The sequence below is a fragment of the Rosa rugosa genome, chromosome 1, assembly GCF_958449725.1.
Source record: "Rosa rugosa chromosome 1, drRosRugo1.1, whole genome shotgun sequence".
Taxonomy (NCBI): domain Eukaryota; kingdom Viridiplantae; phylum Streptophyta; class Magnoliopsida; order Rosales; family Rosaceae; genus Rosa; species Rosa rugosa.
In genome coordinates, this window is record NC_084820.1 from 43,944,932 (window position 1) to 43,971,265 (window position 26,334).

General features: G+C 39.9%; 2 protein-coding genes across 2 annotated transcripts; one reads left to right on the plus strand and one right to left on the minus strand.

Moving 5' to 3' along the window:
• The first annotated feature begins 18,486 nt into the window (after positions 1-18,486).
• On the plus strand, positions 18,487-20,589 carry LOC133738261 (uncharacterized). The gene has a single exon (XM_062165761.1). The coding sequence runs from the start codon at positions 18,635-18,637 to the stop codon at positions 20,387-20,389; it is 1,755 nt and encodes a 584-aa protein (XP_062021745.1). The 5' UTR covers positions 18,487-18,634; the 3' UTR covers positions 20,390-20,589.
• Positions 20,590-21,138: 549 nt separating this feature from the next.
• On the minus strand, positions 21,139-25,866 carry LOC133725029 (uncharacterized). The gene is made up of 5 exons (XM_062152047.1): positions 24,867-25,866; positions 24,335-24,414; positions 23,691-23,802; positions 21,539-21,591; positions 21,139-21,423 (listed from the first exon to the last, which is right to left on the minus strand). The coding sequence occupies exons 1-5, from the start codon at positions 25,753-25,755 to the stop codon at positions 21,256-21,258; spliced, it is 1,302 nt and encodes a 433-aa protein (XP_062008031.1). The 5' UTR covers positions 25,756-25,866; the 3' UTR covers positions 21,139-21,255.
• Positions 25,867-26,334: the final 468 nt, after the last annotated feature.

Sequence of the window (26,334 nt, forward strand, 5' to 3'; positions counted from 1 at the left end):
ATTCCAAATTTTCAATTATGGAGACTTCGCTTGCCGTTCGTAGGGAGAAAATTGAGGGAGACAAAAGACGAGATTATGAAAGGAAACAACTTGAGAGCATGACCACGAGACAAAAAAAAAACTATACAAGGCCAAATATATATAGACATATGTTGGAGAAAACAATAATTGAATAGGAAAATATATTAAAATATATGTAGAATGTGGGAGATAGAACTCTGTCCAAATTGGGACAGTAATGGGAGAAACCAATCAAGAAGGGATTAGGAATTTAGAAAGATGTATTAAAAAAATAGGAGAACGTGGGTGACTAGGAGTAGGAGAACTGTGTCCAAGGTTTTTTCGGTAGGGAAACTGTGTCCAAGACTCCAAGTTGATGTAATATTTAAACAAATTTTTTTTTTCCTTGTCAGAAGGGTCAATCAATTGATTAAAATATGATATATATATGTATATGTGATAATGATCGACCAATCATGTCTTAGTTTGGAAAATTGAGAAGGGTCAATTGACCCTTCTAGCCCTACTGTAGCTACGCCCCTGATTACTAATGATTGTGTGGTGACAATGTTTTCGTATTAATTACTAGGTGCACTAGGATTTTTGCTTGATATTACTGTAGAAGCACTCATAATGAAATGATCTTTCCTCCTGCACTCACTTTCTCTCTTCTTAATATTAATTACTCCTTTACACCGACACCCACATCCCAGCGAACTCCTCCCTCACCTCATCTATTAGAGCATCAGCAGTGGGGACTCATTTTTTGGACTCAAGTTTGGGTCCAAATAAGCTGGAATAGTGATTTGAGTCCATCTGAATAGTGTACAAAAAGACTTACTTTTATTGGGTGCTACAGTGGTGCAGGACTTATTTTTGGACCTATATTTTGGACTCATATTTTTAGACTCAAATTTGGGTCCAAAACACAAATCCTTCCACTGTGGAACACATTCATATTTGAGTCTTCTATTTTATGTTTGTTTTAATATATGTGTGTATATATATATACATATCTTAAATTAAGATAAAAAAATGTCACACAAATTAGTATAAATAAAAGTTAATCATCAAACATTAAACATAAAATTCATTAAAATTCAAAATAAAAAAATTTCAAGACAAAGCCGTTGAAAAACAGCAATTTTATCAATTTTGACAAAAATTTTACGTTTCTAAAAAAAAAAAAAAGTATTAAAACAAATTTTTAATCAATTAATTTCTGACCGTCAGATTGAATTAATAATTCAATCATGACCATCAGTTTCAAAACCAAAGAGCCGTTGGTTTTTTAAACAAGCGGGACCCACTCCATTTCTGATTTATTCCCACTTTGCACGCCCACTTGCATGCATCAGCACCCACGTGGTGGGTCCCACCAAATTTGGGTCCAAATTTTTTTGGGTCCTTCCTTGGATCAAATTAGCTCCACAATTTGGGTCTCCGATGGATTTGGGTCTAAATTATTCCGACCCATTGCAGCATGATTTCTTTGGTTTTGGACTCAAATTTTGGTTTTGGACCCAAATTTGGGTCCCCACTGCTGATGCTCTTACAGCCCCTCCCCCCATTAAATAGAGCCGAAACCCATCGCCTCTCTCCTCATCCTCCTTCCTTCGATATCTTTTTACTTATTACTGTCATGTCCATCAGTTGATGAATCTGTTAGTTTGAATATGTTGATCTGCAATTCCTTACTCTGGTACTTAAACACCCATCGATGATGTTAATTTATATCGGTGGAAGTATTGGTAGCGTAGACCTGCCAAGTTATCCGAGAGCGATGATGTTCATGCCTCTCTGTTGTTAATTCACATATGTTTAATGAAGCTTTTGGCTCGGTCTTGATGTCATTGCAGTCTTTTCGATTGTATACCTGTCGATTAGTTTCTATTTTTGTCCTCTTTACAATTTTTATAATGTCACTGTATGTTTGACTAGTTTTGCTATTAAATCTCTTAGTTAATGTAATTATGCTCAATTGTATAATCAAGGGTAATAAAGACTTTTTCTACTTTCATACGGTCGTTTTTCAACTAAATTACAAAACAAGGATAGAAATAAACTTGATGACCAAAAAAGGGTCATTTTTCAAAATTTCTCTAAAAACTTCTAGGACCAACCCGACCCAAAAGAGTCACAAATAGAAAACCATAACACACTAAGCTGAAGTCAATTATCCCAAACTTGTTCGTCTTAATTGAATGATCAAAGTTTTCTTACGATACACATCTCATCTCACTCATTCCTGATCTTAGTGATATTTGAACCCGTGACCTTCACAATGTAAGTTAGGTTACCAAACCAACAGGTCACAACTCATTGATAATTGATTGACCAAGGTTAATTAAAGCATCCGCATGCTATAAAGTTTCCTTCTGTTGATACCCAAAAAACCACTAGACACGTTGTAGTGTTGTACGCACATTTCAACCCCAATAAGGAAATACACATGAAAACCACATTTAGAAAGACAAAACTTTACATATTCTCTTAAACTGTCATGCCACACATGTGGATCCACAATTACGTTCTTGGGGCTTGCAGAACCGGGTGTGGTGTGGAAGGTTACGTACACACATAATGGTCGTCTATTGATTTAGTGTCATTAGTGGTTTCGGTTTTGAACCCAAAATCCAAGGCCATTGACTTAAATTAAGAACGAAATGGTGAACTTGAGAATTAGGCCAGTCTTTCCTTTAAAACCCAAAGCCCATATCAGAAAAGCCCAACTTCCCTTTTTTCTCTTCTTCGTTCTCGTCTTACCTCTTTTCCCTGCAGCAACCAAATATACATAGAGAGTTAGCAAGAATCCAAGTACGAGAGCTTCCCTCTGTTAATCATTGAAAGGGAAATCTTGTGCCAGTTATGAGTACTGTTTTTCTTCCTTAAACGATTAGTTTACACATTCCAACTCCCATCAACCACCTAATCCACCTCGTTCCTTATTTCCCATTACTGCAGCTGCCACTGCTATAGGGAGTGTCAACTGCTGTGTAAAACCATTACTGTCACGCCCCTGATTTTTAACAACAATAAAAATCGATATATATAATCCCATAATTATACATGCATGAACGTTCAGTCATTGATACAAATACCTGGAACATCTTTCCCTTAAAACAAGTATATACTGATGCCCTGAACCAATTCAAGTTAATATACACTCGCTCCACAGAGTTATATATTACACAAATTTACGAATTAAATTGTCATCACAAAATAAAACGTAAATGCTCCTCAGAGCTTACTACATAGCGGAAATCATACACTGGCAAAGCCAACAAAATTTGCTTCCTACCTGTTCTGCTGCCAACAAGCTACCTCAGCTTTAGCCACGATTTTCCTGACCTGCAGGATTAACCCCTACACCGTTTGAATGGTGCACCGGGGTTGCCAAACAACAAACCCGGTAAGCTTTTGCAAGCCCGTATGAGTAACTCATGAACATCAATCAACAACTCACATCAATCTACTTAAGGAACACATGAAACCATGGTTCCTTCTAACATTCCATATCTTTTCCACAGAAAGGACAACATGAGTCACCGCCGTGACAATATTCTATTTGCTAACTTAACCATTAAGTAGCAGTTCAAGTCTCATCTAGACAATTAAAGAAGAATACCATCAGAACTCTCCTTTAAACTACATACCTATGAGTCTCCAGCAACCTCGACCGTTACTCCCATAAGCTATCATGGCAGACAGACTAGAGCTCTATTGAAATCGTAATCACTCGTCCTACCAAGGACGTGATTACCTATTTCCTGCCTTGGTCACCATCTGCGACCTGTCACCATCTGTGACATATGATTTCAGACCCCGTCTGATCATGAAATCAAACATCAAGGTCGCCATCTACAACTTGTCACCATCTGTGACATATGATCTTTAGACCCCGTCTGGTCTCAAAGTCAAACGTTAAGTAAGTCACACCTGACCTAAAATGTTACAAATATCTAATTTCGACTTTCCTATCCCTGCTCACCATCTGTGACCCTTGGTACAAAGACCAATACATTTAAATGAGTCACGCTTGACTCAAAAATGTAACATCAAACTCAATACATTTCAGCAATAGAAAACATCTTTTTCCACAATATTGTTTCCATGAAAAGTCACATTCAACAATAATATAAGCATCATAATGCATATTATTCATCAAATACCATCCACAAGAATATATATATTTCGCGTAAATATATATATACGTAGTCATTCTCTCAGGAATGCCTACTAATACCAACTATAGTTTGCAGTTAATTAATTAACGCCAAAACAATAATGGTACTACTGTTCATAAAGATCCTTGTGAGATTTACTCACCTCAAAACTCCTGCTGCGTCTTCAATGCAGAATAAGTAGTCAAACCACAGAATAACCGTCCAAATACTTCGTCAACTACCTAATCACATACGGTTTCCACTTAGTAATGATTCACATTTGATTTAAGTCCGAAACCCTTGTTTTGAACTAAAATCCCCAAAGTGGCGCCAATCGAGGCGAAGCCACATCCAAGACCTCCCAAGGTCTCCGGAACACTTCCACGATCGATGTGTCCAAACCACAAGTCGATCGGATACTCAAATCCTCACGGATCGAATAAATTCACCGATATGAAACGGTAAAAATCATAACAAATCCATTCGAACTCCAAAATTTGCATATTATATATCGAAACGCTCGTATCGACGAGTAGAAGACATATAGTACCAGAAACAGTCCCATACATGGCCGGAACACCGTCGGAACGCCGCCACAGACGGAGGCCCACCGCCGCCGGCCAAAACTAATTATTTCACAAAACTCCCAACATCAAAAAGCTTCATCTAAGCATGCTTGTGAAATCTCATAACTAGCTCGAAGTCAGAAAACAACCATAAGGGATCGAAAACTACCTCACAAGCCGTGAACAGTAATCCAAACTGAGTTGATCGAGTTTTCACGTGAATCCTTCCAAACAACCACCACAGATCGCACAAGGAGGCTGCTGCGAACTCCCCAGGCCAAGGTTGAAGCGCTGCCGACGTTGGAAGCCGGAAAACCAATCGGGTCCAAAAACACCCAACTGCACCGCCTTGCAGCGCCGCCGTGGAGGAGAATCGGAGCTAGAGGACACCAGTGGGACGACCAGACGGAGGAGGCGAACTGATCTGGAGAGTTTTCGTCGTCGGAGACCGCCGCAGTTCGCCGGAAAAGTCGGGTCGGATCCACCGGGTTCGGGTCGGGTCAGACGGAAAACTCAGATTGTGAAGGTATCGACCGAGAGAGAAAAGAGAGAGAAAAAAAAAGGTTTCCGGAAATGGAAACTGAAATTATGAAAATAATTTCTGATTTTCTCTATTTATACTAAAACGGAAACTTCTTCCGATGGCCATATCTTTCTCATACGAACTCCGATTCCCGCGTTCCGCATGTCCACGAACTTGTATCGACGCGCTCTACGACTTTCGTGAAGGAAGTTTTCCGAGAATCCCAACGTATAAAAAGTCAAACTTCACACGACCTCTTAAACTGTGAAATTCGAATAATCATACGTAAAAAACCCATTCCACTCCACATACAACCTACGAATAAAGTACAATAACAAATATTCGTACAACTGGTCCATTATAAATTACCAAAATTAAATAACAGAAAACCAGGTCATCACAATTACGTTCTCCCAAGTTCTCATCTTCCAAGTAAGCATCACTTTCCCTAAATTTAGGGCAGAGGTTTTGTATAGATTGATAAGAAAACATTGCTTTTCCCAGAAATCTCAAATTAACGTTTTGAAACTTCAAAGCCTCTCCAATGGAGTTTATAAATGAAGAGTTTTGCTAGTGTAAAGATCATGGAACATAATCCAGCAATACCCATAAGCACTCAAAACATTCAAGCATAAGCCCAATTCTGATCCATTCCCAAATCTTCCAAACCTTAGATTTCTTATAAATCATCTAAAGATCATTCCAATTCTCTCACCGCAGTGTGTTTCTAGCTCCCAAACTACACTTCACGTTATCAAGCCTCATTTGTTTTTCATATGATCTGAATCACACACAAAGTCATCCCATTAATCAAGTTATTGGGTTAATTTTGGCCTGGTCTTTGCTCAATTCACAAAAGAACCCTCAAACCTTCTCTTAGAACATGCTGAAAGATAATTGAAGAAAAAGCATTGCATAATTGTTGGATGTCATGAACACCACTGTTTCCATTAACAGAGTTAATAAAGCTAAAAGTCTCCTTCACCAAAAATGTTTCAGAGACTTTTGTTCTGTTGTAGGAAAATATGATTCAAGAGAATTGTGAGAGAAATAGTGTGTTCTATTATTGATAATATGAGCCCTTTATATAGGGGATTGCAAGGTACATACAAGGTAATAGAATCCGAATATAACTAGGAAATCTAGAACCTTCTCCTATTACAACTCTAGAACTAAACCCTAGATTGAAGAGGCACATTAGAATACAACATCCTTAAACACTCCCTCTTGTGCGGCTCAAACTTGGTGATGATGTTTTGATCGTTGCCTCACTAAAAACCTTTCCAGGTAACAAAAACCCAGTGGGACAAAAATAACCCTGGTCGAAGGACAAAAAGAGCACAACACGTCCTTCACTCTTCGAGATCGATCATGTAGACATCATTCCTCCCCTGATGTCGACATCTCCCCCTGATTGCTACAATCATGGGAGTTCGGATAATTTTCTCAATCCGAGGCTCTTCACATGTTTCTCGAAGGTGGATTTAGGTAACGACTTAGTAAATAAGTCCGTTACATTATCCTCTGATAGGATTTGATTTACTTCAATCTTTAGAAGTGCTTGTTGTTGTTGATTATAAAAGAACTTAGGCGATATATGCTTGGTGTTGTCACCCTTGATGAAACCTAATTTCATTTGCTCAATAAATGCATGTATGTTCATCTGTGGTAGACTTCAAACCACAAGTTCCTCGAATATGTCTAATTACAGACTTGCGCACTATGCATTCAGGCACGGCTTCATGTAGAGCAATAATCTATGCATGATTCGAGGAAGTAGCAACAAGGGTCTGTTTTGTAGACGTCCAAGATATCGCGGTGCTTCCCATGGTAAAGACATAACCCGTTTGGGAGCGACATTTGCAAGGGTCAGAGAGATACCCTGCATCAGCAAAACCCATCAAAACATCACCATCGTTTTGATGTAAGGGAGGTGGGTGAGGCCAGCCACCCTTGGTGGCGGCGGCGACATGGCCGTATGGGGTCCAATCCCATAATTCAGTCATTCCTCTTCTCTCTGTAGGGATAAAACAAGCCCATATCTATCGTACATTTTAAGTAACAAAATATTGTCTTTACACCAGTCCAATGGCATTGCGTTGGCGCAAGGCTACATCTAGCCAACAAGTTCACAACAAATGAGGTGTTCGGTCTTGTATTGTGTTAAGTACAATAATGTCCCTATTGTACTTAGGTAGGTCACTTTCGCCAATTAACACGTCTTCGTCATCATCCCTGGGACAAAACGTACCCCTCTTAGGGTCAAGACTACGGATGGTCATGGGAGTGCATCTTGACTTTATCAAAATGTCAAAGCATACATTGACACGGAATACAAGTTCTAAATCTAGACAAAACCGTGTTCTCCCAAGGTCCTCCATCTCAAAATCGGATTTCAGGTGTTCAGCGGTTTCCCTTAACTCTCAAGGGTTCCAATCAGGTTTATCAACATAAACCGCGACAATTACAAATCCGGAACTTGTCATGGAAATGCGCGGGCATAGTTCATCATATCCCTTTCCAATCAAGTAGTCACTTTAGTGAGCGTTTCAACCTCATTGCAAACGCGCTCTGTGGTCTAGAGCCACTTGACTTGGGTAAATGAAGTTCGCAAGAACCTTCATTATATTCCGTATCTAGATCCCCATAAAGGTACGTAGTGACCACATTAGTAAGCTGCATGTTCAGTTATTCGGAAACTACCAAACTGACAAGGTAGTGGAGTGCAATGACATCCATTACGAGAGAATATGTCTTCTCATAGTTGATTCCAGGGCGTTTTATGAGAAGCCTTGCGCCATAAGGCGAGATTACCATATCTTTTTCTCATCACGCTATCTAACGAAGACCTATTTATGTCAATAGGGAAGTATCATCATCTCCAGCCTGAAATCATTCCTCTTCGTTAGTGAATCCAATTCAACCTGGATCACATCTTTCTATTTAGGCCAATTTTCTCTACGTTGACATTCTTCAACGGAGCAAGGTTCGATGTCATTGGTCTCAATAATTCCACGTCCTCATGTACAGTAGTGTAGTTTGTAGAGATCTCTATATTCTCAGGGATTAGTTCTAACATTGAGGCGTCCCCCAACGATGTCTCTTGGACATAACCACAATCCAGAATATTCTCATGAGACGGATTTTGAGTATCAATGATTAATGGATCAAGTTGTGCCAAAACTCGCTCTCTTCCTAGGGCGAGAATCCATCTAACCTATGAGTCTCATATGCTCTCTAGTGGAACCCATGGCCCATGACGCCATTATTCCACCTTGTGGCGTCACCATACCACCATCCATGGCGGCGGCGCCGTGCCCAGCTCCTTTGGGTAGCGCCATGTCCTTTTAAGGGGTACATATATCCTTGCAGGCATGTTTGCAGCAGGTATATGTGATCTCGTCACTTTTGGAGATCGAGATGAGACATAGTGGGGACAGACCACGACAATTCTTGTTATTCCTGTTGAACGTTGACGTTCTAATCTCCCCCTAACGATGGGAAGATTGTCTCATCAAAGTGACATTTCGCAAATCTAATGGAAAAGAGATCGCCTGTCAAGGGTTCTACATAGCGGACTTATAGTTGGAGATTTATATCCAAACACAAATATATAAGCATTCATTGCAATGACTCAGTTTGATGCGTTGTGACGGCGCAATTGGCACATAAACCGCACACTCAAATATGCATAAGTACGAGATATTAGACTCGAACCCAGTCACTAGCTGTAACGCAAATAAAAGTTGAGTGGCTATGAGTCATAGACGGATTAGCATAGCTGCATGTGATATTGCATAACCCCAAGCGGAAATATTGTTGAGCATTACCAATGTCCGGGCTACCATTGTAGTCGTTTAATGGTGGCTTTTCCGTGAGACCATGGGGGTGTGTTCATGGGAATATGATGCCTAATATCAATCCCCAATGATAAGCAATAGTCATCGAAAATTGTTTCGATGTAAACTCTCTAGCATTATCAAGTCGAATTGACTGAATGAGATGATCCGGGTAGTGAGCCCGTAGCCATATAATCTGGGGCAGGAGTTTATCATAAGCAGCATTACGAGTGGGCGATAGCGCGACACGTGACCAGCGTGTCCGCACATCAACCAACATCTAAACAGTCCGCACGTTGGTTGAATCGGTCCACTGAATCCCCTTGGATTCTATGTAAGAATGGAAATATTTATGTTGGGTCCTTTGCATAGGATGGTCTCGATCCTAATTTTGCTAAAGAGCAGCTTTGTAAAACGAACGATGGGCTTTAGAAGCAACCAAGGAAGAATTTGGTTGAGTCACGAAGTCACAATGGACTTTAGAAGTAGAAAAATGGGCCAAGAAGGCATTGGTGGCGTCAAAGCCATCTTTGGGCCGCAGGGGGTAGGCAGCGTTGGCCATTGATGGCCGGTTGTGCATAGGGACGGCGCCGTGTGGTGCATGTGCCCTTCCTTAGACCGAATTTCGGTTTTTACTTCTTTTCGTTTTGAAAAATGAATGTCCGTGTGAAGTCTTTAGTATACAGATCATCATATCATGACCTGGGTGTCCCCAATGGTCGTGCCAAAGCCTATATGTGTCAGAATCCTATAAGTCATCTCTCATGACATGGTTGGATTCAATAACTCGAATAGTGGTTGCATACAACCCACTAGCGCGACACATAAGTTTCTCTAATACTCGTTTATGTCCGTAGTTATTAGAGGTGATGCAAAGGAACTCTTGTCCATTCTCACAATGTGTTTCCACATAAAAAAAATCATTGCCTCTTATATCTTTGAAATAATAAAGTTCGATTTAAAGTATGTCCAAGACATGAAATAAAAGAATCGACACTTTATTAATAGCCAATGATTACATCAAAGTTTCGTAATCAAAAATCTAATCCAAAATAAAAATCAAACTGAGAAAAATTGTAGTTACTCAATCCTTTTGGTACCTCCAATTAAACATGACCAGGAAAGTAAGAAGAGATGTCGGTGGAGCGAGGCTCTCTTAAGTACCACTAATCTCAACTAGTTTCCTAGACATCATACTTAATTGGTTGAGCCCAGTGAGAAAGAGCTAAAACAAAATGTCATTCATTGATTAGGGCACAATTGCCATTACATAATTCTTGGAAAATAAAAGATTATATAAAATCTGCGGCATTTTATCTTCATCGCCAGATTTGAAGTTTTCATTGACTCGATGTCTTGATCACCATGAGGAGGCTACCTTCTTAGGTACATTGCAAACTCAGGTCCATTGATCAGACGTTCCATATCAGAAATAGACACCATGAAGAGGATTCTCCCTTGATTGAAGCGCATTGGCGCAATGTGCATGGTCTCTAGGACTGGAGGCGTTGGAAAATTATTACCATTGCCAACGTTGGCTCTATGGTTTCCAACCCTTCGCCCCTCAAAGTCACGACTCCTACGGTGGCGTGATTGTCACCTTTGGTGACTACCTTCATGAGCATTTCGATCATATGGATCATGACGTCTATGGCGACTTTCTCTAGCCATGGGACGATGCTCTGGATAGCTATCTCGAAGCCTATCGATTTCTCTTCTCACAAGCTCGTTGCCTTGCCTTTCAGCAATTTCTATAGCTTCAATAAGCTATTGAAAGCTTGTGATCCGTCTTGCATTTATACGAGTCCAAAATAAATCACAGGACCTCATAGCATAGACAGGGAAGGTATTGAGGGTTTTCTCAATCAATTGTTCTTCTGTGATCGTCTTGCCACAGAAGCGCATCATTCTTGTGATGCAGAAAGCTTCCGAATAAAATTGTATGACTGTATCAAAGTCAGAGAAGCGAAGATCATTCCATTCTGCTTCTAAATTCGGAAGGATGGAGTCACGAACGTTGCCATAACGTTCACGAAGCGCTTGCCATAGCTTTATAGCGCTATCCTCATTCATGAACTCAAACCTGAGGTCCCTATCCATGTGATGCATCATTAGGGCAAGTGCCCTAGAATTTTCGATCTCAGTTTGAGGGTCTGAAGCAGTTCCTTTATGACAAAGCTCTTGGATTGTATGCAATAAGTCACGGGCAATAAGGTGGAGCTCAACATCCTAAGCCCACATAAGGTATCTTTTGCTTGCACAATCCAATGGAACAAAATCGAGTATGTTCGAGTTTGACATCCTAAAAAAGGGTGAAACAAGAATGAATTAGTTTCGGAGTCAATGCTTCCACGAAAACTAATATTAATAAGATTTCCGAGCTATGCTACCAAGAAATCGATTTCCAAGAATATTTGGATTAGACCGAAACAAAGATGTTTGAATGGTCAAATTTTGACGCTCACGGACACTCTTAGTCCGTAGCTTACGAACGCTCTTAGTCCGTAATATTTCGATGCTTCACGAACGCTCTTAGTTCGTGGTTTACGAACGCTCTTAGTTCGTATAGCGTGAATCCCCACGATTCCGCTTATTTAAATAATCGAACCCATGTTCGTATATTGCAAATCCTGCAGAAAATAAAGGAATTTAAAAGACAAGAAAGCAGGAACTTTAATCATAAAAACTTACTTGTTGATTCAAGGCTTGAGAACACGCGCGTGTTGATGCAGGCGTGTTGGAAAACAGGCTGCGGGGATGTGCGAGGTAGGTGAACTTTGGGCGAGGCTAGCTGAACGCGGGAGCTGCGGGGGTAGGCTGCGGGTACTGCAGAGCTGCAGGGCAGTAGGCAACAACGAGCGCAAGGACGCGTAGCGCAGGGGCGGGCTGGCAGGCTGGCTCTCGCAGGGTCGCGCAGGCGTGCACGGGGGTGGCTGTAGGGCTGAGGATTGCGGGGGGCAGACGCTAGCGTGGGCTAGCTGTGTGCGGTGGTTGCGGAGGCAGCGGGCGAGCGTAGGGCTGCGGGGGAAGCAAATGCAGGGCGTGCACGCGGGGAGCAGCGAGCACAGGGGCGCGTAGGAGCTGCGGGGGCTGCAGGGCTGGGGCTTGTGGCAGATTTGGTGAGAAGAGTTTTAGGGTTTGGGTTTTTAGGGCTAGGGTTAGGGCTCGTGCTGATAATGTGTTGTAGGAAAATATGATTCGAGAGAATTGTGAGAGAAATAGTGTGTTCTATTATTGATAATAGGAGCCCTTTATATAGGGGATTACAAGGTACATACAAGGTAATAGAATCCGAATATAACTAGGAAATCTAGAACATTCTCCTATTACAACTCTAGAACTAAACCCTAGTTTGAGGAGGCACATTAGAATACAACATCCTTAAACATGTTCTTAGTTTTGACTAAACCATCACGAAGGTCAATTGCTTCCGCAACAAGAACATAAATGCCTCCTAGTCTTCTAGCTGTAGCAATGACAGAATTGCTATTACCGTCTCTTATAATGAAGCCAAAGCAGCAACACCAGTATTTTGGATGACAAATATGATCCATTAAATTAGTTTAATTTATGGCTTTTTTTGATTTTGGTCTCTTTATATGGAAATAAATTAAGGAACTTGTCACTGTGCCTTTCGTTTAACAACCATATACTTGTGTCATTTAATTCTATTTGGTTTAGGAATGTTTTTACGTGGGAAAGAATCAAGAAAAAGTCTTGGGTAGGGGCTGCCACGTGGTAGGGCAGTGCGACCCACCAATCAAAACTCAAAGAAAAAATTTCTTGTTCCAAAACTGTCCTCAATTTGCAAAATAAAATACCCAAAATACCCCCCCTGCTAGACAGTGATTGGAGGGCCTCACTGCCCCACCACGTGGCAGCTCTACCTAAGACCTTCTCAAGAATCAAAAGAACATTAGTTCAGTAATAGTTGAAAGCACCTTTTGTGCGAAGTATGTGGTCGATACGATGCTTTAAATTCTGTTTCATGACTGTTGCAGCTGTGGTTGGGATTGATATATTATCCTGTGTTGTTTTTCTATAATTAAGTGGAGACCTGCTCCATAATCGTTGTGTATGAAGAGCTTTGTGCTACAGTGTTGTTCTTTGGCTGGTCTTAATCAGGATAAGATTGTTGGTAAGTTTTTTATTTTATTTTATTTTATTTTTTATTATTATCAATAACTTGGGTGTCAATCTATTAAGAAGAAATGTAGTTGATAGTACAATGATCACTCACAGAGAGCACAAGCAACTTGTATACTATTAAGAGAGCCCTAAAGCTACCTACGTAATACTAACCTAGAGAGAAGCGCTAAGTAAATAGTAATCTGACACTACTAATTTATTCTTAACTCACATGACCCACCCTACACAAAAGGGGATTCCCTAAGGATGCCTACAAGCCTAATAAAGTCCTGAAATAAAACAAAGGAGAAAATTCTGCTTACTACCCTGTATTTTCAAGGATTCATCAATTCAGTCCCTGCACTTCTAATTTAATCAAAAAAGTCATCGCACTCTCCAATTTCATCAAATCTATCTATTCCGTCAATTTTCTCTGTTAAGGTACTGACGTGGCCAGTTGAGGTATGATATGGCAGTTTTGTGGGACCGTCTCACTGGGAAAATTCCCAAAATACCCATACAAGTATAAACACAAACTTCATCTTCTTCAACACCCCAAGAATCACTCTCCACCTATCTCTCCATTCACTTTCTCTCTCTAATGACCTCTATGAAAGTACCTCTCCCAGCTCGATCACTTCTACTTCAACGACCTCAAAAACGGCATCCTCCACTCCCGAACCATCATTAAGGACCTCATCAACGCCGACCACATCGACGAGGTCTCCATCGTCGACAACGCCACCACAGTCGCTGCCGCTATAGTCCTCTAGCAGGCAGCCTGGGGCTTCTCCGAGAGCAAATTCGAGAAGGGCAACGCTGGCGTCATGCTCCATTAAGCTTACGGCGTTGTCAAGAAGTCCATTGCAACCTATATCACTCGCGCTGGCGGGTATGTCGTTGAGGTACCCTTGCCGTTTACTTTAAATTCTAATGATGAGATTGTAACCGAGTTTAAGAAAGCTTTGGAAAAAGGGAAGGCAAATGGGGGGAGGGTTAGGCTAGTTGTGATTGATCGTATTACTTCAATGCCTTGTGTGGTTGTACCTGTTAAGGAGTTGGTTAAGATTTGTAGGGAGGAGGGGGTTGATCAGGTTTTCGTTGATGCGGTTCATAGCATTGGGTGTATGGGTATTTTGAGAATTTTTCCTGTGAGAAGGTCCCACAAAACTGCCAGATCAGACCTCAGCTGGCCATGTCAGCACCTTAACAAAGAAAATTGACGGAATGGATCGATTTGATGAAATTGGAGAGTGCGAGGACTTTTCTGATTAAATTAGAAGTGCAGGGACTGAACTGATGAACCCTTGAAAGTACAGGGTAGTAAGTAGAATTTAATCCTAAAACAAAACAAGCCCAGTAATTAAATCTAATATGCAAAAACAAAAGACCACCCCCAAGAGGTGGGGCCCAAAAGGCTTAAAACCAAACCCAAATGTTAGGAGCCCAAGCCCAACCAACTATGGGAAACCTTAGGCCCAAGTTGGCCTCCCCTGTGCTGCCACCGATGACAAAGCCAGACAGCACACCACCGCTGAAAGACCGAGCCACAACAAGCATCAAATCCCAGCCACCATCAAGATCGAGATCAATCACCCACTAGCCATCGACATCACCATGACCATGGAACTGTTGAACAACCGCAATCCTCAGGCCGACAACACACCCAGCGATCAAAGTCCCAATCTTCACGCTCCGACTCATCACCTCCATCCAGGGGCGTAGCTATAGCTAAGACATTTAAGCTATAGCCCAAGGGAGATTTGGGCCAAAAATTGCCAAGTATAGGTATCAGCCCAAATTTAAAAAAAAAAAAAAAAAAAAATACCAAGTCCATCAATGATCAGTCCATCTAGGAGAATAGATCTGAGTGTCTCACACTCTCACTGTTTGAATCACTCCCGCAGTCTCGCCGCTCCGTAGTCCAGTTGTTGGGTTGTTCACTGCCATTTCTAGCAACTTGAATCTCAGCTTGTTTCAATTCTACTACTCTAGCTGAAATCAATTTTACTACTCCAGCTGAAGCCACAACTAGAATCTCAGGTACAATCAACTTTAGAAGTTCAGATTATGTAGATGTTCTTGTTTTCTTTTTCTTGTGTATGTCGAATCACAAGTGCTCTGTTTAGTTTTCATGACTCATAAGGAATTAAGGATAAGATCATGATCTCTTTACATTAATCAAGGAAGAAACCATTGAGCTGTGCCATCAAGGTCTTCTTAATTCAATTATTTTCCATTTTTGTTTCGAGTTATAGGTTCAGATTTCGTTTTGAGTTTGTGGGTTTACCATTTAATCAACCTCGTATGATCTTCTCGTTTCGCTCTTCCTCCCCATTTAGTTTCGAGTTTGTGGGTTTACCCTGTACCTTAAGCTTAGAGGAATTGAATACATTAATTGAACCATTTAATACCTTCATCAATTCCTCATGTGTCTACGACCTCATTCCTCTAAGCCTGATTAGCCCCTGAAAGCTGTATTGGCTTTACATGAAAATAAGAGTTTGTTTCTTTTATGATTGTTTTTGTTGACTTGTGCCCACAATGGTATCAATCTGTTTTAATAGTTCCTAAACATGCTGAAAACTTTTGTTAATGAGGTCGTAAGAGGAAGTTCACTGGTGCTCCTTTGACGAGCCTCCATCTAGGCAAGAAAGTTGCTTCCACTGCTGGTCTCTTGACCAGCTTCAGATTGAACTTTCGTGACCCAAGCCCAGAAAAAGGTGAAGCTGTTGACCAAATTATTGACCCAAGCAGGCCGGTTGCCACGCTGGCCCAAGCCCAGACGTTGAGAAAGCGACACGAGAAGCAACGCGTGTGGAGGCCATGTTCTTATAGTTTAGCGCCAAAAAGTATCAGGCGCGTGCTAAAGAGTAGCGACGGAGCCGTGGACAACCCAGAAACCAAATCATCAAAACTAGATTGATTACAAAAACTAAGAATATTAGTATGTAGAGCGTGTTGCGAGGATTAGTTTTCCTACCTCATGCAATTAAATCGGCCACCAGAGCCTCCAAAAATTGCCACGAAACTGCTGAAAAACTTCAATCTTCTCCAGCCTCGTATCGTCGTCGTCCGTCACTGATTGTGTAATCCACCATTAGGAGGACGTCGACGCTGAGGAGAGGGATCGAACGCAGGTGGTCTGCTGCCGGAATATGACCAGACAGTGGAGCCCCGGTCGGATTTTCTTTCCGGCTTTTCGGGTCGCGCTCGCAGGTCAGAAGCCTAGAAGCTTCTATCGTGGTCTGCCAAAGTTTGACCCGATCTGATCATATATATAGCCTCTCCAATAATTGAATTTGGACGGCTACGATGAAGGCGGTGGGTATTTTAATGGCCCAGATTGCACCGCACAAATTTCTCCTTTTTCCTTTAATAATTTCTAAAATCCCAAAACTTCGGAAAATCACTATAAATTGCTCAGGTACCTGAAAAATTTCCCAACAATTCCCATGAACTCGTTGTGCCATGTACTTTATTATCCAACTCATAAATAGAGGATTTGACCTTTTGAAAATTTCTGAAAATAAGCTTGATGAATTTTTCGGGGCTCACAAATAGTATGCAAATGATTTATTTACATCAAATATATTTCAATTTTACAATAAATAAATTAATAAAAAATTCAATGAACAGTAACTAACCGGTCAAGAAATAGAACGGGTGGAAACACATGTCCAGTGGCAGTGACCAATGTCTTCATTTAGTGACCCGGTGACCTAGTGACCCTGACCTATTGACCCAATTGGTGAACTTGCTCTAAGGTTGGCTAATTGAATACCTTGCTTTTGTTGTGCAGACGGTGATAGTGTTGGAAACTCGCAAAATTTTTATATAGCTAATTAAACTAGCCCAACCCATTTTTGATTCCCGGCTACGTCCCTGCCTCCATCTGATGCGACCACCCCATCAGAGAACTGCGCCTCGAAAGAAGTGATGATAGACTAGAGTCTTAAGAAACAGAGCGGACACTGAAATCGTCGACCCTGGCGGCGTAGGAACCAACTCACCTGTGAATATGGAGATGGTGGGTGCCGGTGCCATCGTCAGCCAAGAATATCACCCTCAAAGTGATCCGAGATGGATCAGAGATGCAAAAAAGGGGAGCGAAGGCTGAGAATTGGCGGCACCTTCGCGAGAGAAGAACGAGAGCATGTTTCTAAAATATATATTTGTTTGAAGTATAATCATTCCCAAAAAAAAAAAAAATTGTTGGTTAATTTAGCAACAAAAAATTCGGTCTTGTATTTTGATAATTCAATACATTTATAACAATTTTGGTTTATTTTACCAGCTTTCCCGGACAACAATATATGGTGTGAATTTTCTACTATACCTTTATTAAATAATTTGGCCATTTTTGTACAGAAACAATGCCGTCGCAATATCTTTCGTTATGGATTTTTACCGTCACAGTTGACATTGTATTCTATATTATGTAGCAAAAACTAAAATTGTTGTTACAAATACTATGGCAATACCAACTTTATTGTTGCACAATGTAAAAGATTTTTGTTTTGTTTTTAGTAATGCATTAAAATTTATCTTGAAAGCATTAACAGGAAGAGGATGCCACATAGCTCTCAACAATCCTGACGAGTTTGGATTGTGTCGGTTATATAATTGGGCAAATTATGCAGCACCAGCCACCGCAGCAAACATATTCTGGCCTAAAAAACAAAATATTTCTTGCACACCAAGTTTGCGAGCGTAACATTAGATACCTAACATAATTAAAACCTCAAATTCGTGATTTTAAATTTCATTGACATCATTAAAAAAATAGATAAAGTGTAGAGGAATATGTTGGGTGTACGATGTGCGAAAAGGGAGAATTTCACAAATGGTCACTCAACTATGACTCATTCGACACTTTGGTCACTCAATTTTCAAATATATCACTTTGGTCACTCAACTATTACTCTGTCAATCATTTTAGTCACCGAATTGACATTTTATATCACTTTAATCACTTCTTCCATTCATGTTAATTCAGATTTCTTAATTTTTCATAATTGGTTGGTCGAAAATATCTTTAATATTGTGGCAAATAAATTTTTTTCATTGAAAAAAAATTAACAAAGTTAAAGTTGAGTGACCAAAGTGATATATTTAAAAAGTGAGTGACCAAAGTGTCGAACAAGTAAAAGTTGCGTGACTATCTGCGATATTCTCCCCTGAGAAAATTTGAAATATTTGAATAATCCAGACTCCAAAGTGGAAAATTTGAAGAAATGGCCAAAAGCAACCCTCCAAAGTGGACGTCGTTGGCCAAAGTTACCTTTCACTTTCAGGGACTCATCATACATGAATCCACGCCTTATCAACCTCCTATTACCCCATCCCAATTATATCCCAGCTTTCTGTCATTTGAATTCTCTCAAATCTTGATTCAGAGTAGGAGAAGCAATGGCAGAAAACTCATCAGATTTGCCACGAGAATGCTGGGAACACATATTCAATCTTCTAGACCACCCTTCTCACTTCTCCTCACTCTCTCTGGTCTCCAAGCAATTCCTCTACATCACCAATCGCCTCTTACTCACTCTCAAACTCTCCGATTCAACACTCCAATCCATTCTCCCCCGTCTTCTCCATAGATTCCGATGGCTGAAACATATAGACCTCAGTGGGTTCAGCGGCGACATGAACCCTCTTCTTTATCGAGTTGCCATATCTGGGTTGAACCTGGAATCCCTCAATGTCTCCAACCAAACATGTTTGCCAGTAAATGGGATAAGAGTGTTTGGCTCCAAAATGATGCACTTGAAGTGTTTGGATTGCTCCAGAGTCAAGTTCTTACAGGACAGTGATCTAAACTTGATTGCAGAATCGTTTCCTTTGCTCCAAGAGCTTGACATTAGCTACCCAGAATTTGGATCCACCAATCCCTCAACTGGGTCATCGGATTGGAAGCCCATATCCGATTCTGGGATATTTTCACTCACATTGAATCTCAAGGGCCTGAGGAGGATCAACCTTTCTGGTAATCACTTCATTACTGATCTCTCCCTTGTGCATCTGTCCAAGCATTGTGTGCTTTTGACCCAAGTTGTTATTCATTACTGTGATTTCATAACACAAAATGGTGTGGCTAAACTGATCCGTGCCTGTTGTCACTTGAGTTGTGTTTCGGTTTGTGGAATTGGGGGGTCTTTGATTTGTTTGTTAGGTTATTCCTCGTTGAACTTTGGATCATTAGGGTGTTCACTGATAAGCTCCAGGGCTTTATCTGGTATTGATTTTTCGGACTCTGTGGTTTCGGATGAATTGCTATGTTCAGTAGCAGAAGCATGTTTTCCTATGAAGAAGCTCGTTCTTTCTAATTGTACAAGTTTTACTTTTGCTGGAATTTCATTTTTGGTGAGTCATTACCCGTTTCTTGAGTACTTGGATCTTGAAGGAGCTTATTTTCTCACAGATAATGAAATCATTGAGCTATCCATGTCCCTTCATAGTATCACTTATATAAACCTTAGCTATTGCAGTAGTCTCACCGGTGTCACCTTGTACACCCTCGCAAGAAACTGTCTGGTTTTAAATGAAATCGAGATGGTAGGAACGAATGTTGGGGATGAAGCCTTGGAAACCGATGTCATGCCAAACCTTGGAGTCAAGTCTCTTAAGTTGTCTCAAAATACTTCAATGGGAAATGGGTTTATTGCTAACTATGTATCCATTTGCCCAATTTTGGAGCTGCTTGATTTGAGCCATTGTGTAAACATCACAGAAGACGGCATTGTAGAAGTTCTGAAGAGATGCTCTAGGATTAGGCATTTGGAGATAAATGAATGTGGTTTGATGAAGAATATTTCAATTGACTTTGAACTTCCCAAGTTGGAGGTATTGTATGCAAGAGGATTGAGAATTGATGATGATATGTTGGCTATAATTGGGAAAAGATGTTCCAGGCTACAGCAATTGGACTTGTCGGGCTGCCTGAATGTGACAGCAAACGGGGTGAAGGAAGTGGTTGCGAACTGCAAAGAAATTAAGGAGATAAATTTGAGGTCGTGCGATAACGTCAGTGTTGATATTATTCCTTGGATGGTGTTTTCAAGGCCGTCACTCAAGAAAATAGTACAACCTTGTGGTGGCTCTGTTCCTACTGAGAGCCAAAGAAACCATTTCTTGCGTCATGGATGTCTTGTTTGTGAAGGCTAGCTTTTATAGTATTCTTTTCAACAAAATTTTTAATATTTCACGTCTGCTGAGATTGAAGATATGATTTTGTTCATCTTATACTGTAAACTCAATTTTTTTTACAACAATGTACTGGCTATGGTAATTTGTTGATGATGTTTCAGATGTTGATATCAATTTGTAATTTGGATCTAGCTACATGAATTTCGATGAATTACAAATTTACAAGTAACTATATTTTTGTCAGTAATTGCAGGCAGATTACTTATCCTACAAGAATCGCCTCAAAGTGAGCCAATTACATGCACAAGATGCAGAACGGTTGAAGTTTTTAATTTCTACAATTAGCAAGTGTAGATAGGAAATTAGGAACCAACATGTTAACTAATCAATCATGATAAGTTGGATCAAATTTTGCGACAAAATTTCTTGGCTTTCTTGGTCAATGTGATGTTTTGAAGTTTAGTCACCTGAAAGTATGAAAGATATATGCCTAGTTTCTAGTTGAATTGGACGAGCCATTGGGTTAAGGGAACCCTCATGTGTGATTTACATGCAAATTTGAGCAACAATTGGGCATTACGAACCAGCAAAATGAATGCATTAGAAACTAGAACTGAAAAACCAAATTGGCGTAAATAGGAGGTTATGTGAGAGGTAAACTGATCTAGGGGCTTTATTTTCAATTTCATCTATCAGTCTAACGGATAAGAACCAATGTGAAATACAATTATGCCTTGCAACACACTCAAACGGAGTGAAAAGAAAAGGAGATGAAACCAACATGAACTATCTATTTCATTTTCTATCCATACAGAATTTTGAATGTATGGTTGACCAGACAGGTAAATTACTGACGAAACAAAGAGAGAACGTATTCAAATACTCTAATTCTTGTAATGTTTCTTGTACTCTTGTTTGACATCTGGCGTGTCCCGGAGACCAAGTTTGGAGAGAACAAGGCAGTAAGAGTCCCAGTCAGTTCTTCGGAGATACTTCAATAGCTTCTTCCTCCTCTGCACCATTGCTTGAAGACCCTTAAGTGAATGCTTATCCTACGAAAGAAATAAGAGTTGTTACTTAAGAGACAGAAACTTGTTACTGAATTAGATGCTAAACATATTATTTTAAGTATGAATCAAAATTTAAAAGCAAATCAATGGTTGTCACCTTTTTGTGTAGAACTGAAGATAGATGCTTGATCTTAGTTGTGAGTTGTGCCACTGCAGAGTGAAGAGAAACGGGTTAGTGAACCTCTACAAGTATCACAAGTAGAAAACATACCATTTGTCTACTAATTACAGAAAAGTTGAAATATTATTTTTTCCCAGCCAGGAAAAGAAAAAGAAATTTGCTATTCCTAAAAGAAATTATATGGGACCTCCCCTAAAATTCTATACCCTAAAGTTCATATTCTACCCTCAAATTATAAACATAAGAACTACGACAGCAGCCATCCCAACCAGCCCCTACTCTAGCAGTAACCCACAAGACTATGAACACTAAGGTGTCATATCGATGTGGATTACTCTCCAGAGGCACCAACTACAAGGCCTGATGCTCAGGCGACCCCTTTAAAATTGACTCAATGCAGTTCAAGAATTCAGATGGACCTCCCATCAACATAAGCCATGACATGCTCATCTTAAATGATGAGATCACAAGCTATAAGGACCTATCGCAGACTCCTACAAGGCCTTAGTGAGGTTCCAAAGGTTTTCTACTAATTTATCCTTTCTCATTTCCAGCCACCTAAGCATCATCAAATCCTACTGTATTCTACCATACCCAGTATACAACCCTTAACACAATTGATGATCATTTTGTGATTGAACTTATAAAGGAAAATGAAGTACTATTCTCGGGTCACTGTACTACACAATAACACATCGTATGTTTTCCTTTCTGAATTGCAATTACAACTTCTCCCTCTAGTTACATGAACAAAAGCCTAACATCAGCATAATTTAATGCCCTTTCCTTTCCAGTAATTTCTACATGCTAATATCATCAATATTGTAGCTGCTGTCCAAACTACAAGAATTTGTATTCTTAACCAGTTTCCAGCAATAAACCAAATACCAATTTTTCACCTTGTTCTCTCCCTCCCCTTTCAGATAAGGAAAAGAATCTTATTCACAACCAAAGAAAGATGAAGAAACTCAATTGAGACACAACATTAAGTCCTATAAAACTACAGTCTAAGGTTGTTGTGAATCGATAGAGGTATCTTTGATCAAAAACAAGCAAAAAGAATGTGCATGTAGTGCTTAAAGTCTCTAACTAGGACCATATTAACATCAGTTGTTGCTTTGTTTCCCTCCATATATACTCAAGGGATTCCTTTGCCATGAATCACGAGACTCTGTATTAAAACTCTATACTACATATCCCCTTCGGGCCCAAAGGAAAACATTCACTGAATCTTTAACAAAAGAAATTCTTCACTGCACCAGATGTAACCAACTGAACCTCCAAAAAGAGAGAAAAATAAGAGGAAAGAACACCAGAACTCTAAAGCCACCTGCAGTATTACAAAAGGTAGTAATCCTTGGTATTTTTGCACATTAAAAAACTGCTAATTAAGATGATGCCACTCTTCCTCAAATTTTGGAAAGTGAGGTCCTACCCCATGCCAAAGACCAAGTAAAGAAAGCCACCTTAAGCAGTATTTTAGCACACCAAACAGTCCTCCACGGAAAGAACTGGTGTGAGCCCTTAACATTATGTAGACACTATAAAATTCAAACACCATTGTGGAATCCAAAAACCACAAAGCTTATCTCCCAAACTTTTCAAGCTTCATTTCTTATCAAGTCAAAAATTCAAGCATTTGTCATATCTTTCTGTTTTCTCAGATTTCTTAGTTTTCTTCCCCTTGAGTTCATTCTATTGATGAGGAACATCTTAATAACAGTTACTTAGACGATGTTTTTTTTTAGTTCTTGGTGTGTAACTATCATAATAGTTTGCATCAAAATAAAGGGGGAGTACACCATTCAAAGAAACTAGCCAGATACAAATCAGCACTAAAAATTGAAAATCAGTGGCCAACCACATTAGGTTTGAGACATCTTTCTGCATAGATTAACCTATCACCTTTTCTGTCCTCCTCTAATAGTATGACAGTGTATTAACTAGTAGTGATGTACAGATATATAAATGTTAAAAATATTAAGTTATGAGGAAGCAAACATTAGGAATTGCGTGCCATGGATAAAGATTAAAGTTACACTTGTCTAGTAAGAATGAGAATGCATTTTTTGCATTCTTCTATGACTACAAAAAAAGGTGTAGTAAAATACAATATCAAAACCTATACCTTGAACTCGTGCAGAACCACAATCTGACTCTGACATTTTAAATTCATCTCTAACTTTGCCAAGCTCAATTTTCAGCTTTTCTGCAGAAGACATGTTATCTGGATGGAAATGCTGCATTCAACATAGACATAGATTAGGCACCAAACTGCTGAATATGGATCATCATTGACAATATTACCTCATATGAGAACTATAACAATACAAGTGACATTAAACTCTCTACAAACAGACACTTTCCAATAGATAGATACATTATGAACATAAGAAGACCTAGAGTAACGCAACTGTGTGCTACTTATATATATAACCGATAATACCAAGACCAGTCGAGTTACATCTTCTACTGTATGAATGTACATAATGATCAATGACTGTCTCCATTTCTATCAGGATAGTACTCAGGACCTTAAGAAAGAGCTATTCTGAAAATTCATTCCATATGCATTTATAACAATTCCATATCGTCAAAAACAGAAAACGAATATATTATAAAAATCAATAAATGTCTTCATTTAACTTGTTAATGTTCATGAGTTTTCTACATTGAAGTTGTAATTGCGACCAATTCCCCCAAGATAAATTGAATTTATGAAATATTGTGAAAAGTCACAGGTAATGCAAAAGTTAAAAGAACTATACTTGCCTTCTCAACCAAGCCTTCCTTTGGGGGTTTCATCATATAATCAGGAGTTTGACCTATATCTATCATATGAAGCCTCTGCACTGAAACAACAACATAAATCAATGAGTTGCAGAGGACCCCAAAATAAAATCAATAAAGCACAACATCAAAATATTTGTTCGAGCTTTAGTTGTAAATTACTCCAAGGAGCAAGCTCCAAGTTGTTAACTAATCTAGCTCCACATACTGATAAGCCAGGACTTTTCTTTAATTTAGGGAAGCAAAATAAAAAAAAAAAATTAAAAAAAAAAATCTGGCCATGATCTAGAACTTAGAACTGGGGCAAGTTTCTTTAGACACCTAGGAGATATTGTCAATATTAACCGTGGGTCTGAGTACGATTATGTTTCTGCTGATATACAATTTCTAAGCCTTACAAAACAAACCATTCTAATTCTATAAAAACAAACTATTTCCCTTTCAAAAAAAAAAAAAAACAAACTATTAAACTTAACATCAACCTAATCAAAACAGCAAAAAATGGCTTACTCACTCGGACTTTTCCTATGCTTCTCCTCTCCGGATATCTTCAACAAGCTCTGCTTCAAGTCAGTATTCCATCCCCCAACCCAAGACTCGGACTCATTCTCTTCCATCTTCCTCAACTTGACCAACCTCTCACTGAACTCCCCCAATGTAAACCCGCCCCCTTCCTTCCCTTCCTCGGGCCTCAACTTCCTCAGCTTCTCCCCCAACTCTTTATAGCTATAAATCTTCACAAACTCAGTCTTCAATGCATCCGAGCTCTTCTCTCCACTTCTCTCCTTCTCCTTATCAAATAAACTTGTAAGTGCTCCCTTCCTAACACCCACATCCTGCCTCGGATTCATATCCAAACTTTTGAACCTCAACAACGACAATCCCCCACCCTTCCTCTCACTCTGCTCATTCGCATTGAGCCTTATGAGCTTCAGACTCTCCCGAACCGTCTGAAACTCCATCTTGCGGCTGCTCACGCCTTTGTTATAGAGCTTCTCAAACGAAATGGGGTTCGGAGGTGGAGGTGGAGGTGCAGAGTTTGATTCAGTGGGGTTTGGCCCAATGGATCGAAGCCGAAACTCCGCAAGGTTTTTGCGGATTTCCTCCAGAGAGGCAGCCTTGGAAGGCCGGGAGAGAGAAGGGTTGTTGTTCTGAGAAGTGGGTCTGAAGTGTTGTTGCTGTGAGTATGAAGTGGGTCTGCTGTGTTGTTGCTGTGACTGTGACTGTGACTGTTGCCTGAGGCTGGCTTTGACATCGCTGAAGTAATTGGAGAGAGAGGAGGAGTCGGACTGGGGGTTGGGTTCAGTTGGGTCGGTTGAGTCGGATGGGTAAGTCGAGAAGACGTGAATGAGAGATGGGTTTGTGAGGGTTCGGTGGTTGGTTCTCGGTCGGAGAGCCATCATCGTCGAAAATGACGAAGAAGAGAGATTTTGGGGGGTTTTGCCTGGGTTTTATTCTTTGGGCCCGGATTTTACTGTGGTTGGATCGGGTTACTATGGTCTTTTTCTTCTTTTTGTACAAATGGGGGAAGCAGAGGACGCTTGGGTTCACCGTTCACGCTTATGTGACCTTAATTCCTCATATTCTCACTCTCACCAGGTTCCCTTCTCTTTAACCTACAATTAATTACACCTCTCTGCGTGTTCTTGAGGTCAGTTGCCTTTTTTTTTTTTTTTTTTTTTCTTTTACTGGGATTCGTTTAATCTGGGAAAATTTTGATTCTTGTAATTGGAATTGTTGCTGCCGTGCTAGCATAAATGCAAATTTCTCAAATTCTAAGCTTGCTCCAATCTGAATTATATATGTAGAGAATGTTATGCTATTGTGTTAAATGCCCTTCTTATCAAATAATTTCATTGACTTCATAGGAAAGAATGTTAAAATGCAAATTAGAAACTCATTTGTTCAGAAGAGCATGCATGTTACATAGGGGGTTAAGGTCAACTTGTCATGTTACATAGGAGCATGCAAATACTTTTGAT